Genomic DNA, 15,260 nt, shown 5'->3' with positions numbered 1-15,260 from the left:
CTGAACAGTTAATAAACAGTTATCAGCACCTTCTGTGTGGTTAGCACTGTGTGGCCAGGCTGTGGAGAAGCTCTGGGATGGCCAGGTGTAAAGAAGACTGACCAGTCCCACCTTTAGGGAAGCCCTGAGAGAAAGACATGGGAGTTCGGGCTGGAGGGATCCCTCTTAGCTGGGCAGGGTCAAGGGCTGTTACAGAGAGGCAGTGACCTGAAGAGCAGGAAGGGGTGGCCACATTGAGATGAAGGGCACAGGCAAAGGCCCTGGGGTATTGTAAGAGTTTAGTGCCTGCTCTGGGGCTGGGGTCATTTGGGGCTACACTCCTCTCATGCCTGCTGAACCCTGGCACACATTTCACAGTGCTAAGGAGATAGGAGGACACATGCCTCCCCCGTCCCCCCAGGCAAGGAGGAAAAGGCAGAGTTCAAATAATTAGGCAATAAAAACCCTCCTGATGTGTGGCTTTTAGGGAAAGGAAGGGGGTGATGGTCATTAGGAGCAGGTCCTTAGGGTTTCTGCTGCCTGGAGCATCCTGTGCCCTTTGATGTCCCTGAGGGGTCTTTGAACTTTGAGAAGCTGCAGGTTTTCCCCAGGGAAGCAGGTACCTCCTGCAGGTCAGCTAATCCTCTGCACTACCTTTGAAGGGGATAGGAAGTGCTGGGGGCTGGTTTCCAGTGCCCATTAAAACAGCAGCCCCTAGAAGAATGAGTGACAAAGATTGCCACTGGGCTGGGGGGTGGGCAGCAGGGGACTCCGAAACTAGAGTGGGGGAAGGGAGACTCAGTTTTCATTTCCTACCACTTTGTATCTTTAAAAAAAAATTTTTTTTAATTTCTTTTCAGTGTTCCAGAATTCATTGTTTACACACCACACCCAATGCTCCATGTAATATATGTCCTCCATAGTACCCACCACCAGGCTCACCCAATCTCCCACACCCCTCTCCTCCAAAACCCTCAGTTTGTTTCTCAGAGTCTACAGTCTCTCATGGTTTCTCTCCTCCTCCAATTTCCCCCAACTCACTTCTCCTCTCCATCTCCCTATGTCCTCCGTATTGTTCCTTGTGCTCCACAAATAAGCAAAACCATATGATAATTGACTCTCTCTCCTTGACTTATTTCACTCAGCATAATCTCTTCCAGTCCTGTCCATGTTGATACAAAAGTTAGGTATTCATCCTTTCTGATGGAGGCATAATACTCCAATGTATATATGGACCGTATCTTCTTTAACCATTTGTTCATTGAAGGGCATCTTGGTTCCTTCCACAGTGGTGACTGTGGCCATTGCTGTTATGAACACTGGGGCACAGGTGTGGCCCTTCTTTTCACGACATCTGTATCTTCGGGGTAAATACCCAGTAGTGCAATTGCAGGGTCATAGGGTAGCTCTATATTTAATTTCTTAAGGAATCTCCACACTGTTTTCCAGAGTGGCTGCACCAGCAGTATAAGAGGGTTCCCCTTTCTTCACATACTCTTCAACACATGTTGTTTACTGTCTTGTTAATTTTGGCCATTCTAACTGGTGTAAGGTGGTATCTCAATGTGGTTTTGATTTGAATCTCCCTGATGGCTAGTGATGATGAATATTTTTTCATGTGTCTGTTAGCCATTTATATGTCTTCTTTGGAGAAGTGTCTGTTCATGTCTTCTGCCCATTTTTTGACATGATTATCTGTTTTGTGTGATTTGAGTTTGAGGGGTTCTTTATAGATCTTGGATAGCAGCCCTTTTTCTGTACTGTCATTTGTGAGTATCTTCTCCCATTCCGTGGGTTGCCTCTTTGTTTTGTTAATGGTTTCTTTTGCTGTGCAGAAGTTTTTAATCTTGATGAAGTCCCAAAAGTTCATTTTTGTTTTTGTTTCCTTTGCCTTTGGAGACATATCTTGAAAGAAGTTGCTGTGGCTGATGTTGAAGAGGTTACTGCCTGTGTTCTCCTCTAGGATTCACATGGATTCCTGCCCCATGTTGAGGTCTTTTATCCGTTATGAGTTTATCTTTGTGTATGGTGTAAGAGAATGGTCAAGTTTCATTCTTCCACATGTAGCTGTCCAATTTTCCCAGCACAATTTGTTGAAGAGACTTTTTTCCACTGGATATTTTTTCCTGCTTTGTTGAAGATTATTTGACCATAAAGTTGAGGGTCCATATCTGGGCTCTCTACTCTGTTCGACTGGTCTGTGTGTCTGTTTTTGTGCCAGTACCATGCTGTCTTGGTGATCACAGCTTTGTAGTAAAGCTTGAAATTAGGCAACATGATGCCCCCAGTTTTGTTTTTCTTTTTCAACATTTTCTTAGCAATTCAGGGTCTCTTCTGGTTCCATACAAATTTCAGGATTGTTTGCTCCAACTCTTTGAAAAATGCCGGTGAAATTTTGATCGGGATGGCATTGAAAGTAAAGATTGCTCTAGGCAGTATAGACATTTTAACAATGTTTAGTCTTCTGATCCATGAGCATGGAATGGTCTTCCATCTTTTTATGTCTTCTTCAATTTCTTGAGTGTTCTGTATTTCCTTGAGTACAGATCCTTTACCCCTTTGGTTAGGTTTATTCCCAGGTATCTTATGGTTCTTGGTGCTATATAAATGGAATCGATTCCCTAATTTCCCTTTCTATATTTTCATTGTTAGTGTATAAGAAAGCAACTGATTCTATACATTGGTTTTATAACCTGCCACATTACTGAATTGCTGTATGAGTTCTAATAGTTTGGGGGTGGAGATTGGGTTTTCCATATAAAGTATCATGTCATCTGTGAAGAGAAAAAGTTTGACTTCTTCATTGCCAATTTGAATACCCTTTGTATCTTTTAAATTTCTGCCGTACCCTTATTTTAGCTACTCTAAGCCAGACCTCCTTCTGTTGGCTGAGAAAATTATCCCCCTGAGAAATCAAGCTGTTACTACTGTTTGTGATTGGAAGGCTTATTAAATCCAAGTCTTCCAAGCAATCAGTTGCTAAGTCTAGGCAGATTTGAAAATAATCATGTTTAGTTAAGGGATATCAGTGGTTAAAAGGGAAAACAGTACCACCCTTTTGTTTCTTTGTAGGGGGCTTGGGAGCGGGTGGCACAAGGGGAGGCCAATAGAAAATAGTGAACGTAGAGCATTTCTTCTAGGTAGATCTAAAAGACAGTCATTTAAGAGCTGACTCTGAGGTTTTCTAACACCAAACCAAATGTCATCCTCAAGTCCACAGAGGACCTTTGAAGGATTTCCAGTGTGATATCTTCTCAAGCTTCTGGACACAGTTCCCATCTCTATTCACAAGCTCTATTAAATAAAGGCAGAACCTGGAAGTAGACCAGAAATCCAGTTTCACACCAGAACACAGGAGATCCCTGGTTCCTAGAAGCACTGCCTGCTGCCAGCAGAGAGGTATAGGGGAGCATCTCTCTTTAGGCTCTGGTTTCCACACTGGCTCAGACAGAGGAGTTTCAAGAACCCTTAATATCCCAAACCCTGTGGCTCTTTAGAGCCCAGGTTTCAAATAGAAAAGTAGTCAATATCCCACGTGACAGTCTCCTGGCAATATGCTTTTAACGTGCAAAATTTTCAAGCACTAAAAGTAGAGGATGGGTAGATACCACAAAAACTCCAAGGTTCCCCACCCTCACCCCACACTTTCTGAGTCATTCTCAAAGTAAGGTGGTCATTCTTACTGTGCCCACTCAGCATCTCATGGCCCTGGATCTGTCTGTCTCCCTCTCCTGCCCTTGCCCTCTGAACCTCAGATATTTATGGGAAGGCTGGAGGGTACGGTGGATGCTAGCAATGTCTCAGATGTGTGTTCTGGGTAAGATAACCGGGTGGTGTCCAAAAAGAAAGGGACCCCTTCTTCAGAACCCCTGCCTGAACATCTCAGTCCCCAGGGAACAAAAGTGTGATTCTTTCAAGCTGGGCCCAGGAGAGCTCTTGGCTGCTTCCCAGCACTTGTTCTCCCAAGGCCATGTCCGTACTCTATAGGCCCCTCCCCTCTCTCCATAGTGTCTTGCTGGCAAGTCCCTTTGCCCTGACAGCAGACTTGAGCCTCTCTGGTGCCTCTTGGCCTTTCATTACTATTGCCAAAAGGGATTTTTCTATGCAGTCTGTAGTATTCTGTAGTATTCATTACTGTTGCCAAAAGGGATTTTTCTATGCAGTCTGTAGTATTCTGTGCAGTCAGGCCCTTCAGATCCTCTGGGCTTCCCCAGCTCACACCTGAGGGGACAGCATCCCTCAGCTGACGCAGGAACGGATAAATCCCCATCTCTGAGGAACGTAGTGAAAAGAAGTGAAAAGAAGTGCACTTCGTTACCATCAGTCTTGCCCCCCTTTGCCCCATCTGCCACCACAGTGCCCAACACCCCTGACAGGGCCATCACTCCTCTGGATGGATGTGCTGACTGTTAAAACACAGGGTGCTTTGGCGGGGGAAGGGAAGGTTCCTCTGAATCAGGGACACAAGGGGACAGTTGGGAAAAGGTAACCCCCTGCACTGGATACCGTGGTGGGAAGGAAAAGAATCCCATTCTTCTTCCTTCCCTACCTCACTGCAGAGTAGAGCCATGGAGATTTGACCCACTGCAGAGGGACCAGGAGATTCGATCTGGAGCCCCTGAAGTACTTGCCCCCGTCACACTCCAAAGAGGACAGTGACATAAGATGGGGGCTGGCTGTATATTTCCCTACAACTGAAATATCATGCTTCATTTACATGTCATTTTTGCTATCCATTGTTAACTACAAGTTCCTTTTTGACATCTGGGAGGTAGGATATATTAGACCAGGATTTTGCATCTTTGGAAGGTTTTAGCTATCCTTCCACTTCCGGCCCTTTTCCAGCCTGGTGTCTGCAGCCCCACTAGGTTAATTACTCTTTAGTACAAGAAGCAGAAAGCATATGTTTCTCATTCTCACCCAGTCTCCCAGTTTCCACTCACAAAGCTGGTACCGTGACAGGGACAGTGTTCTATTCGGCAGCCTTTCCTTGGCAGGATCTGGGGAGCACATTGCTGGAGAGAGAAACACTCCGTACCCTTCAGCTTCAGCTTCTCTGCTGTCTTCTTGCTTGCTAAGCCAGGCACGTGCTCTTCTTGTTGAGCTATCCTGGAACTGAAGTTCAGGGTTGGTTTCCCCATCACTGCAGAGCCCCTTGGCAGACTGGGAAAATGAGTGGAGCTGAGACCTACTTATGCTGCATCAGCCTACATTCTTGGAAACCTCTCTGATGCTGGCAGTCCAGAGACCCGGAGGGGGTCCCGCAGGACCAGCCAAGAGGGTCCTTGGCTTCACACAGGATGGAAATCAAACATGAGCCAGTGGGAATTGAGAGCAGAGTTTACTGAAAATGTAGAGAGAGCAGATACAGATGGAGCATCTGAGAGACTCTGAAAGGAAAGGAGCATGTATCTCATCTTTGTTTGGGGTCTAGGGGTTTTTACTGAGGACAGTAGCCTGGTATAGAGTCCCCTTAGACATCCAGGAACCAGTTAGAACAAAGACAAGGGCCCAGGTGTTACTCCTTATAGCCAGGGGTCTTGGTGTTTCGATGCCTAGTGCCAGTGGTCTGGAATGCATATATGGTAGCTTTGTCCAGTCATTCTCACCTGGTCCTTCCTTAGAAGTTATATGTTCTAGAGAAGTCATGAACTCCTTGTCCCTTACAATGATGACATACAGTTATTTGCACCATGAAACACATATGCAGTGGGGTAGGAGTGCAGGTCCCAGCAAGAATAGAAGCAGGAAAAGGAGCAAAACACAGATTTTTATGGAATCCTTCAGTTTTCTTGCCTCATTCCCATGCTTCATGTGTGCCTCCATCTACTGCAGCCAAGCCAGAGGAGGGCCCACCACAGACATGAAGGAGGACAGGAGTCCCAGTAAACCATTGTGCAATTTGGGAGGGTGGGGAGTGGAGGGAGCTCAGCCATGTCAATGATGCTGGCATCTGGAGCTGACGGTGTCTACATGGGCCTCATAGCCTTCTGGGGTTCAACAGGTCACACCAGGCCCTTGGCAGGGAGCACTTCTGCACTGTAGGCCCAGAGCAGGCAGGGATGAAGGCTCTGGGACCAGGATGGAATTCACTGTGTCTGTGGTTGTTTTTAGAAGCACTCACTGCTTCTGTAGTCTTCTTTTGAAATAAAAGAATGGTTTTTTCCAATGCGTTTTCTTCTCCTAAAAAGCTAAAGAGAGCCTCACAGAACTTTTCAGCATTAGAAGTTATCTCCTTTGTTCTGCCTTATTATATCTCCCCATTCACTTTTTCAGTTAGCAAAGGCATATTATGTTATGTCATTCTTTGACTAAATTGATTTGACACAGAGAATGCCCCAGGTTTAATAGCACAGAAAAGGCATCCCTCTTTCTGTTGGAGATTATGTTTGCTCTTCAGGCACCTCATTGTCAAAATCAATTTAGGCTGACATTCTTTCATTTTCTTGGATGCCATGTAAAGCCTTCAGGGAGGTTCTACTCTGGTTCTTCCAACTCAGGCTCTTCTAATAGATGACACTCGGGGATTTAGAGGGCTTTTCACAGATGGCATCAGCACAACCATCAGCAGGCAGAAAAAGTAGACATAAATGCAGGTCATCCAGAAAGTCATTATGAGGGGCACCTGGGTGTCTCAGGGGGTTAAGCCTCTGCCTTCAGCTCATGTCATGATCCCAGGGTCTTGGGATTGAGCCCCGCATTGGGCTGTCTGCTAGCAGGGGGTCTGCTTCCTCTTCCCCCTCTGCCTGCTTCTCTGCCTACTTGTGATCTTTGTCTCTCTGTCAAATAAATAAAATCTTTAATTTTAAAAAAATGTCACTGTGAAATAACCTGTGGAACTTTCCCTTCTCTAAATGTCCATGGCATTTAGTTCCTGTTATCTATACCTGGCCACTAATTCTTCTCTGGGTATATCATTGGGTTGTCTTATTTCTCCCAGAATCTGTGAGTCTGTAAGTAATTTGTGGGCATGGATATACTCTTAATGCCAGTGTGCTGACATCCACCTCTCCTGGCCCATTGATGGTATTCAAATTAGTTCAGTCACATTGCCTATGCCCGTATGGTCCAGCACGGTAGCACTCAGCCACAGGAGGATCTTTATAGTGGTCTTAATTAAAATTTAATATAGGAGCTCTAGTTCCTCTCCCACACTAGCATGTTTTAAATGCTCAGTAGCCACCTGTGGTCAGTGGCTGCCATAATGGACAGCACAAATAGGGATTTTCCTTCATTACGGAAAGTTTCACTGGACAGCAAGGGTGAGTGCTTGTTGATTCATCTGTGATCCCCACCAGACTGTGGGCTTTCTGCAGGCAGGACTCTGTGCCACTCATTGCTTTATAACTGGTACCCTGAAAATTCTGGTACAAGGTCATGTTCAGTCAGCTCTTACTGAAAGAGTGAATAGCAACTCTACTTTAAATTGTGTTCAGTCTTCTAGAATAGGAATCATGAAATGATTACATCCTGAACTGAAAAACCTTTCATAGTATCTGGTTTAAGCCCCTCACTTTCCAACTAAGAAAACAGGCCTGGGATGGTTGAAGCCTTGTGTCGGGTCCCCTAGCTAACTGGGGCAAATCTTTAACACCAACCATGACCTCTTTATCCTTGGACCATCACTCTGTCCACTATGTCAGAGTGTCTTAGTATCTTTACTTTCAAATGGCAGTGAGGAAGTCATCCTTAAATGATAATTCAGAAGAAAATGTCCTCAAGTTGATCAAGTTTGCCTACCTACAAGCAATCTAGAGCAGATATATTCAGTGTGTGTGAATTAAGAGCATTTCCATTAGATTTGGGACCAGGGTAAAGATGTCCATGTGGTAACTAATATTTTCCATTGTTTTGGAAATCTGCCCAATTCCATAAGGCAAGAAATGAGGTATAAGCATTGAAAGGGAAGAGTCAGAGTGGTGGTTATCTGCATGTGGTAAGAGAATCATCTGACAAACTATTTCAACCACTGTGTCCACATTGATGCCAATCACAATAACCCATGGTTTTCATGTACACAGGTAGGTCAGTTACGGCAGAATATAAAGCAGACCTCATTCACCACATCTAGCAAAGACGTGGAATACCCAGCCTCATCACTAAGAGGCTAGATACTTGCTCAGGTCTACCCGGCCCAGAAAGATGGTCTCAGAAAAAAGAGGCTGGCTGGCAGCGAGGAGTCTAACCTAGCCCTGTCACACACTCAGGGGGGGCACACCCTTGCCGGAGTAAGGTGCACTCTCATCTGTGCTATGCTCCTTCTCTCTTTTCTTTTTCTTTCTTTACCTCTCTCTCACCAGTGAACTGAATTTTTGTTATGCGAAAAATTAACAGCCCATTTGATGTGACTCTTCCATATGAGTAAACACATATGCACGCATGTGCACACGTACGTGGTTCCGGGCCAGACTGAGGAGAGGACAGACCTGGCTCAGATACTTGACTTCAAAATCCCTTAGGTGTCAGTTCAAGAACGAGAGTGTTTTCCTTACATGAGCGCTCTGGCTAGGGAAGAGAGATGGCTTATAATGTACGTGTCTTACTTATCTTCTCCGCTATGGTGTAATCCACTATGGCAAAATGGTTTTCACACCAGCGCTCTGTGGATTGTGATTCGCCCATTGACGATTCAGAATTTCGTGGGCTTGTGGGATCATTCTCCCCGCGATGATCCCGTGTGTGTAGGAGGTAAAGCTGAACCTGTAGAGACCCCCAGATCTACTCTGGAAGTTGCATTGCTGCTCAATTCCTGAAAGCTGACAGGCTCACTTCCCTGTGCACAACCAAAAACTAACAAAGACTTCTCTGGGGTGAAAGGATTTCGATGTGATTGCTGCCTACTTGTTTTGTTCCTCCCTCAAAGGGGTTATGGGTAATCATGACAGTTTAGCCTCTATAAACGAGTGCACCCTGTTACCCCTAGTGACTTTCTACACGTGCAGGTGATATTTCTTAGTGGCTGAAGAGGGCACGTGTGGTTCTTGGCAAAGAAGTATTGACAGTGAGAATTTTCCTATCAAGGAAAAGTAAAGGTGGGCTGTTGGTTATTATCATGTTAAGTAATATTAACTAAAAGCTGTCTCTCATTTCCTAGAAATGAGGCACGAGCCATTTCTGTTACTGTAGCATCAGTGAGTGTTTCCTGAAAAGGGACTGTCGTTCTGCCCACAGGGCTACTGGGATAGGGCCTGGACTGCCTGAGAACCCCTTCAGTGGAGAGGCTACATTGCAGGAGCCGTTTCCCTAGGTTCCCAGGCAAGACCACTTTGAGGGGAGGTGGGACCTGATTGCTTCTCAGAAACAGTTTCCACAAGTAGGCTCAGAGCCAGGCAAAATCAAAGCTTTCAGCATGGCAGATACACCAAGCCCAGAACTAGAACACCCAACTCTGTCTATGGTTTTTCAGAATTTAGGGTGTAGCTAGGAGGGGTTGAACATTGTAGGGTTTCTCTTAGAACTCCCTGCGTGGTATTTATCAGATTTCCTAAGGCAAGTACAGAAGCAGTGTGTTATTTGCTTTAAGATAAAAATCAACTCAAGGCCATTAAATTGTTATTGTGTCTGATAAATTTGGGTCATGTGTGACGTGAGGTCTGTCTGTATCCTTAACCCTACTGTTACTTAGAATTAGCATGTGTGCTTAATGCTACCCATTTTTTGTTAAATATAATGTTGCCAGAAGTAATAGATGCCATGGGACATAAATCTAAAACAACATACATTACTCAGTCAAGTATTCCTGAACTTAATCTAAAAATAGCTTAAACAGTAGTTTATGTAAACCTCAAACATCAAGACTCCCAGCCCAATGCTAGTTCATCTAGCTGTAAATTTATGAGGCACTTCGTTAGCATTTGAACATTTTAAACCAGATCAAGCATGACCTGTGTTAGACACAGGCTCCAGAAATCCAAGAATCCCACTTTTGGCTGATCTTGCTGACTGGAACATTCCTTGGGGAAGTCCTCCTCTGGGGCCAGCATCCTGAAACGCTCACATAACGTACTGTGCAGGCCCACAACTATGGATGGTATAGCCAGCTTTTCTGAACAACTGTTTTAAATAGAACTCTGTCTCCTGAGAGACAAGGCCCTCTGGCCAGCAGAGTCTGGCGGTGCGAGCAAAGGAGCCTCTTTCATTTTACAACCAACTTGACCACCAGAGAAAACTTAGAAGTGGTCACAAAGGAAACATTCCTCCATCTGTGGTGAGGCCACTCTGCCAGGGCTTGGATCTCCCCCAACTGTGGTTTCCCAAACGGCATCCTTGTTGTTTGAAAAAACCCATCTGGTGGCCGCTCTGGAGCTCCCAGCCTGGGATGATGGGAACCGGCTTCTAAAAGCGCAAAGCCAGATGAACAACTGACTCACACGTTGGTTCTCTGTAGAACTGGGTTCTCCGAGGTTGACGACAAAGCCCTTTCACCTGGTCCACTGCTGTGCTTACACCTTGTCACCGAAGGTGTGATGGAGCCACGTTTTCATGAGACATTTTATTTCTGTCTCCTCTACACACTGAGCAGAGTTCACTGAAATCCCTCAACATTTTCACAAGATCCATTTGAAAGCTCTCACTAGTTTTATGTAAAGATCTCAAATCAAACCCTAAATCAAATGCAAGATGGCTTTTAACATTCTCTGTTATAAATGCACTTGAAAAACCAACTAGTTCCTTCAAATGTTAACACGAAACAAAGAGATGATAGACAGATGATAGGTAGGTATAGATAGATAACGAGCAGGAAAAAAAATTTAAAACTGAGTCGTGGCATTGAAAAAGAGGATTCATTCAGCTAAGTAACTACTGGAAATATATCTAAATTATTTCTCTTGGTCAGACTACTGGGGCAATCTATCGTTTCTTCATTTTGCTTTAACCGGATACCTACCTGGTCTCTTGGCAGCAGGGCAGGACTGTCTAAGCAGAGAAGACTCGCATCATTCCATTGAATGAGCCGCCACTGCATGACTTAGCACCCCTGTAATGGATAATGGATTTTCCAATGTTGTGTTGCTTTCCCCCATATTAAATAGATAATTCATCCAAGAAATATGCATGGATTGCCCACTCTGTGCCAGTCACTGGTGGAGAAACTGGGTTAGAATGCTGCCCTGAGAGAATCTGGGGAGCTGGAAGAGCCTTTGGGAAACGCAGAGGGAGGGCATTGTTGAGGGTAGGGTCTAGTAGAGCAGTCCGGACCATGGCACAATGTGGCCATCCACATGAAGGTGACGCCACCGGTGTGCTTTCTTCTGAAAGGATAGTAGTTAGTCATTTGACCAACTGACCAAAAAAACTGGTCCAAGTGGGGAAATGTAAAGAAATTATACTTAGGTGCCTTCTATATTTTGTTTTAGTTTAAGCCATGGAAATGTTAAATTTTTTCACCAATTTCACGGTGGGGGTGAAAGCTTTTTCTTTGAGGGCATGTGTCTGCTAACTGGACTTAACATATCACCTTCATCACACAAGCTGCAACTGTAACGAATTGAGTTCAAATCCAAGGGTGTTTTTTTTTTTTTCTTTTTTTCTTTTCTAGATGGAGTAGAACATAAAAGACCCTTATGAAGCGGGCCAGCGCGCAGATTTTTATATTTTTCCGCCCTTATCTTTTACACTTGTCTTGCCCACCCCCAGGTGGGCAGTGGGCTATTTTTAGCTACTCACTAAGTTAGTTTTCCTGAAAACAACAGCTTTTGTTTTCTTGTTTCATTGATTAGCACAACATGTGACCACCTGTGTTAACTGACACAGGTGTTAGTGACATAATTAGGTTTGAGAAGCCCAGGTTAAGTGTACTCTTGACTCATAGGAGCAGAAATGCATAGGTGAGCAGAGAGTGCCCAGCTAGCCTGGAGACCTAGGAGCATGAGGGCCTGCCGGTATATTTCAAGAAGGATGTGGAAAGTTTTGACTAATCCAACTCTATGTGATGGCGGTGAAGGCTGTGTCTTGTAGGCAAGCGTATGGACGGATCTAGAGGGCATGTAGAGTAAAAACAGGTGGGTCTCTGTTGAGAAATACCAGAATTAAGTAGCCAACACGGGGAATTGATGGAAAATGGTCAGAGACATGTGATGGAAACTGGGAAAAGTGGCTCTGGAGAAGCCTTTAGAACTTCTTTTTGGAGTTATCTCTGTGTCTTCTCCTTGCCCAGGCTCACAGTGATCTGATGTCAAGGATGGCATATCATGTATCATTCTTTGTTCTATTTCTAGTCCATTAGCTGGCACTTGGGAAACTTCTCTTATATATTTTTGAATGAAGGTAGGTGCATGTCGTCTCCGTTGAGCTTGTTGACAAAGGATGGGCATCCTTGAGCACAGTGAGTCTCTGCCCTGGAAATCACAGATCGACAAAGTCTGGGCCCTCTGATCTCCTATGTTCTGTGTCCCAGGTTATCCCAGTGACAGCAGATGTGCAAACTAAGACCATCATTCAGCCTATAGTGTGTGGAGGGCCACATACATCTAGATAGGCATCCTGGTGTCTGTTAGGTACCCTGGGGCAGGGAAGGTTGACAGGTATGATCTTGGTAGGCCCAGGTATAATGATGTGATGTAAAAGATAGAAAAGCCACATTTTTCACTGATTTGAAGATTTGCACCCATGATATTATGTAAGCCAAAGTCTGGATGAGTGTCAAAAAGCAAGTGTAATCATCAGAAACTTAGAGTTTAAGAACTATGATACCACAGTGAATGTAATTTGTTCATTTTTTCATGCATTTAGCAAATGCTATGGTGTTCTGTGTGCTTCATTGGTCTTCATTCATGAAGTAAGGAAATCATCCTCCTGTTTCTATATGAACTTGTGGTTGTCAGTCTTCTCTGTTGAGGATAGCCAAGTACCAAGTATCAGCCTGTGTCACTCTTGGTCTCTCAGGTTTGACTTAAGTTAGCCTAGTATGTGAAAGCCTATAGTCTAAGTGTCCCTCTCTCCTTTTCCTTTCCCTCGGGCAGCTTGGGGATGAACCATGATGATGACCACTCATCCTGTGCTGGTAGATCCCACATCATGTCAGGGGAGTGGGTAAAAGGCCGGAACCCCAGCGACCTCTCTTGGTCCTCATGCAGTCGCGATGACCTTGAAAACTTCCTCAAGTAAGTCTTTGAATCATTCTATACAGTCGCTACATTTGAAAGTACTTCCAGAAGACACAACAGTTGGAGTCTTAGCAAGTATGGGAAGGAGAAATGAGTCTCTTAGAACTGTGAACTGGTAAAGAGGCGGTCAGTAAGAACCTCCCCTATTGGACCAAGACTTCCTCCCAAGTGTGTGTCCAGTATGATGCAGGACATTCAACTGCTATTCATAAATGTTTTGTTGCTTGATTGAATGTCAACATGGTGACTGTGACTTGAAAAGAACCCCATCGTGTTTCTCTGCAGTATTTTTGACCCTGGATGGACACCGTCTTAGCAGTGTCCCTGGGCTGCTCTGCAAAAGGACATTTCCTTAATGTTCAGGCTGCTTCCCTTGATAGGGAATACATTTGCTGAGGAGCGAGGCCCGCTCACCTCCCTCCCATGTGGGCATGCTCTCTGTCTATCTCACTGTCACTTTCTTTCCAGAATATATCTGCACCATTCCACTCGCAGATTTTCATGGAAGAGCTGGCCGTCTGATTTCAGACCTTTGTCAAACAAGGTTGTAGCTCCTGTACCATAAGCATCCCTTAGTGTCAAGACCTCAGGGACAAACTTACAGATTAGATGGACAGACCCTAATCACTTCCTTACTTAGCTGGAGTTATCTGTCCTCTCCGTGGAGACAAAAGGAACTCAGGGAATCTTACCTGCCTATGAAGATTTGTAGTTCAGTAACACATTAAAGCACCCAGTGAATTCAGGACTGGGCAGTTAAGATATCACTCTGCCTTCTCTCCTCATCCTGAGTCTTCTTTTGTGACATTTCCTGCAGTTAGGGAAATTAAGCGGTACACAATTCTTAAAAATGGACTTGTTAGTTTTAATATAATTTGTTTCCTCCTGAGGACTTGTTATCATAGAACCTTAATGAAATATTGTAAGCCACTTGACATTGTTTCATTTTTCCCAGAAGGGTCAGTGAACCAGGCTGGGGCATTTTCATTTGCTCATACACATGTGGCTGGTTCCACTGCCTTTGTTCAAGTGTTGTGTATATCAGAGCCCAGGAGAGGTGGACCAGTGTCAGCCTGTGTGTATTCATGTGCAGTTCTGCCCCTTAGGAATCTTGGCGAAAGGCTGGCTTTCCTTTCCTCGACCATCTGCCTTGCTTTGGGAATTGAGAAATCAAAGCATTCAAATATTTAACCTCCTAATGGAGCCACAGCCCCCCAGTTCAGTTTCTCAGAGTTGCTCTCAACATCTGTGAACACTCCCACCCTGGTTGCCGTCCTGATGTCTTTTGCAGGCCGTGCCACCAGCCAGCTTTCGGGGATGGGATACCTGGACCCATCCACTGTCTCGGCCTGCCACAGCCCCTCCAAGAGAATCTGCAGAGTTGGAAATAAGCACTTGGTTTTTATTTGAAATGGAACAAAATGACCCTAACTTCTCTCTTTTTTTCTTCATTCCTAGTAATTTTGCTCAGAGACATATTCTAAGAAAATACCCTAGGAATCTATTTCAAAAGCATTCTCATCCGAGAATGCTCAAACTTGAGAAAGGTACATTAGCCTCGTGGGTGTGCTTCTCAGGCCCTTTCCTAGTTGCTAAACTCCCATTGCCTTTGCCGTAAATATCTGCATTGGGCCAGGTTGAAAAAAAGAGCAAAAAGAACCAAAAAGCACCATCCATGTGCCGGGGCTTGGGGCATCCTGCCATCGGTAGTTTGGAGATGCAGCCTTCTCACCTGCTCTTGTCTGGCAAATCAGAACAGAAACCTGGGCAGGCCACTTGTCAGTCAGCTTGCCTCTTGGCTATTCCAGGTCAAAAGTCAGCACATGTCTGCTGGTCACCGACCCCAGGAGCCGGCATGCCATCCGTCTCCCTCACAAGCTGCCAGGGATGCACTACAGCGCCAACGAGCAGTGCCAGATCCTGTTTGGCACCAATGCCACCTTCTGCCGAAACATGGAGGTAAGCAACCGCAGGAGGGCTGGCTCAGGAGAGAGTGCCTGCCTTCTCTTGGAGGACACTGCTCTCCTACACCACTTGTGCGCACGCGCACACACACACACACACCCCTGCATATGCACGCACACATTCACTGATCCACGCACGCACGTATGGAACACCTTTGCAGTCATTTGCACAGGAGCACCCCATCCTTCTCGGAAGTGAGGTGGTGTCACC

General features: G+C 45.2%; 1 protein-coding gene across 4 annotated transcripts in view; it reads left to right on the top strand.

The window, feature by feature from the left end:
• The window catches only part of ADAMTS17 (ADAM metallopeptidase with thrombospondin type 1 motif 17), a 327,264-nt gene that overhangs the window by 153,058 nt on the left and 158,946 nt on the right, over nt 1-15,260 (top strand). For all 4 annotated transcript variants that reach the window (XM_013060100.2, XM_045070851.1, XM_045070852.1 and 1 more), the window contains exons 9-10: nt 12,942-13,082; nt 14,894-15,044. In XM_013060100.2, coding sequence (XP_012915554.2) covers nt 12,942-13,082; nt 14,894-15,044 — 292 coding nt within the window. The remainder of the gene's footprint in view (nt 1-12,941; nt 13,083-14,893; nt 15,045-15,260) is intronic.

Source organism: Mustela putorius, unplaced genomic scaffold, assembly GCF_011764305.1.
Source record: "Mustela putorius furo isolate JIRA1106 unplaced genomic scaffold, ASM1176430v1.1 tig00003972_pilon_pilon_pilon, whole genome shotgun sequence".
In the NCBI taxonomy this organism is placed as follows: Eukaryota; Metazoa; Chordata; class Mammalia; order Carnivora; family Mustelidae; genus Mustela; species Mustela putorius.
The sequence above is the reverse complement of the archived record's forward strand: the minus strand, read 5'-3'. Positions and strand labels throughout refer to the sequence as shown.